The 2,999-nt window shown below is 43.8% G+C and overlaps 1 protein-coding gene across 1 annotated transcript; it reads left to right on the plus strand.

The window, feature by feature from the left end:
* Positions 1-251: 251 nt before the first annotated feature.
* LOC119725459 (E3 ubiquitin-protein ligase TRIM56-like) lies at positions 252-2,165 on the plus strand. Its single transcript, XM_038196867.1, has one exon. It carries the CDS (start codon positions 252-254, stop codon positions 2,163-2,165), a length of 1,914 nt encoding a protein of 637 aa, XP_038052795.1.
* Positions 2,166-2,999: the final 834 nt, after the last annotated feature.

Below are 2,999 nucleotides of genomic sequence, written 5' to 3' on the forward strand. Positions count from 1 at the left end.
GATTTAACATGGATGTCCATAACCATGTACCGCTGAAAGTAGGGTTTTACCGACTAGACAGATTACTGCATAAAAATATTGATTCCCGTTCTAACATAAAATATAGGGACTGTACGCTTCTGAAATATCGATTACTGATCTATTGCAAGTATGTTTTTTAACCCATCCTGCATTCAAGAGACCAATTGGAATAAGTATCGTCTTATGACGACGATAATTTGTGATTTTATTTACTCTTATGTTTTTAGATAATGGCGGAAGCTGCAGCCAAATCTGTGCTGGGTACGATCAGTCGGGGACACCTCGAATGCCCAATTTGTTGCTGTCGTTTCACCGATCCCAAGATACTGGACTGCCTGCACAGCTTTTGTTTAAACTGTCTAGACAAGCTCATCAGCGGACAGCAACCCAAGGCAGACGAGATTACCTGCCCGGTTTGCAGACGGGGGACTGCAGTACCAGACACCGGATTGCAGGATCTACCCAACTGCTTTTTCCTGAGTTCCCTCGTCGATGAATTCAACAAGCAGGAGCGGTTAATAGGAGACGCACCAGCGGATACTCGTACGTGTGCAGAATGCGACGATGGCATAGAATCCGTCTCAAGATGCTTAGACTGTGACGGAAACATCTGCCCGAAATGTCTGAATATGCATCGAAAGACAAAATGCAATAGGAGACATCGGATCGTCAACTTTGATCAAACTAGAGTAGCGGTACATCCTGCGGAATCTAGGAAGAAAGATAACCCGCAATGTAACAAGCACACTAACCAGGAACTCTGCATTTATTGCGAAACATGCAAGATGTTGGCGTGTGCAAAATGTGCTGCGTTCGATCATCGAACAGCGGAGCATGAATTCCGAGAAGTTGCCGATGCCATACGATCGCTCCGTCAGGATGTCGGCGAGATTCTGCAAAAGTTCGAACAGAGAAGAGAGGAATTTAAAGTCGCCGACGATTTACTGACGCATACCAGGAACAGGTTGAGAAGCATAGTATCTCGGGCTTGTAAAGACATTAACGCCAAAGAGGAAGAAGAGATTGCAAAAATCAGGAATAAATCTCGCCTTCTGAGAGACGAAGTAACACAAATCGGAGAAGAACGAGATGGGAAGTTCGGGGAAGTGCTGAAAAGCAACCGTGACAAGATGGAGCGGGCCGAGCAAGTAGTAGCGACCGTCAAGGAATTGATGCGGCAAGCTGACGACTTTGAGCTTTTGGACCTCAAACCGAAGGTGATGCATAACCTTGACTTCCAGAGGGAGCTCAAATTGGAGCATGTACAGCATGAGCTCTCATTCATCGGGGTCAAATGGCAAGATGTCGTGGCAGATACAACCCTCGGGGAAGTACTTCAGGAGGAAAAGTGGCAGTTGAAAAAAGAGTTTGGTAAGTGGGGGCCGGAAGTTGGAGAATTTCAGTGTGCCGCAGGCGTCGCGTGTCGAAGCAATGGTGACATTGCCGTGACAGACATAACCAAACGGCAGTTGATGATTTTTACTTCTGCTGGAGAGTATAAATCTAGTGTTGGTCGGGACAAGTTGAATGACCCCTGGGACGTTGCTGTGACCTCTGACGACTTAGTTCTGGTCACTGATGAAAATCATGTAAATGTGTTTGACTCTAGTCTAAAATTCACGCACCGGTTCGCACCATCACAAAACAAGGAAGACGTTGATACAGAGATTGATCTTACTGGTATCGTTATGGACAAGGAGAATCGGATAGCAGTGGCAGACAGAGGGAGAAGGCTGATATCTCTCCACCATCTGGATGGGTCCTTGATTACAACCATTCCAAATGACATGGTCGGTGGTGGTTTGGCCACAGGGATCAGGGAACGCTTGATCTTCACAAACTACCAGGAGGCCAAGTTGATGTGCACTACTTATACGGGAGATGAGGTGTTCAATGTCAGCACTTCACTTGACGGTGAACCTGTACGACCCTTGCGCGTGTGCTGCGATGAAGCTGGGGACATCTATGTTTCTGTTTGTCTCGTAAATGATGAAGGCGGTGAGGTGCACCATTATTCACCCGAGGGGGTATTCATTGGGCGGGTGGCTCGCGGACTTGACTTTCCCCGGGGCTTGGCATTCACGCAAAGCGGAGACCTTCTGGTGGCTGATAAAAACTCAGTTAAATTTTACAACGTATGTTAGCAAGAAGCTCTCTTGTGATTTAACAACTACCTGCCGAAACTAAACACGATATGCTAACATCGGATTGACGCATATATACAGTGTGCCATTAACGCTGACAATTTGGGACGACTCGACATTGTGATGTTCCTCTCTGAATTAACAGGAGAATCTTTCTGACACACACAATCTCCAAGACGCACAAGGAGATTATCGTTGAATTTGGTTGTAGATTCCAAAATAAAGGTTGCCCCACAACAAATCTAACTGTCGAAAATCAATTAATAAAGGTATACTGCATGTTAGTTTTGGAATATGAACATAATTACCTCTTAAAGTCAGATAACCACTTTACAAACTGTATTTCATTCAAATCGATGCATGAAGACAAGCGCTATGCTTAATCGAACTCATGGGTTAAGAATCGTATTGGGCCACTTTCCTTGAAAGTGAGAAAGCGCAGTTAGACAAACACACACAAGATGTATTTCTTTTGTTCAAGAGTAACGTGTGACTTATTTTACTGGCTTTGATTTATAAACTTGATCAATAAAAAAAGTGGCCCATTCAAGTGGTTTTTCAAGTTCCGTATTGTGATTGAAGCTGTATCTTTTGAACACCACATCCCTATGAAACCAACTAAAATCATTTTGAAGGCCAATTCTTCTACTCAGCAATACATTATACATGATTTTGAATACTGCTCCCACTTAAAAAACAAACAAACCCGATTCGAGTGTTTTTTTTTATGGGACATTATAACATGAAGGTAGAATGATAGTTGCAATGCCGTTTTTTCACTTTATAGTTGTGGCTTGGTCCAAGAAACATTTTGCGTTTTGAAGAATAAAAATT

The sequence above is a fragment of the Patiria miniata genome, unplaced genomic scaffold, assembly GCF_015706575.1.
Source record: "Patiria miniata isolate m_02_andy unplaced genomic scaffold, ASM1570657v1 HiC_scaffold_19, whole genome shotgun sequence".
Lineage (NCBI taxonomy): Eukaryota > Metazoa > Echinodermata > Asteroidea > Valvatida > Asterinidae > Patiria > Patiria miniata.

Bases quoted from the DNA above. Each gene is read 5' to 3' on its own strand.
- LOC119725459 (XM_038196867.1), top strand. From the start codon at position 252: ATGGCGGAAGCTGCAGCCAAATCTGTGCTGGGTACGATCAGTCGGGGA.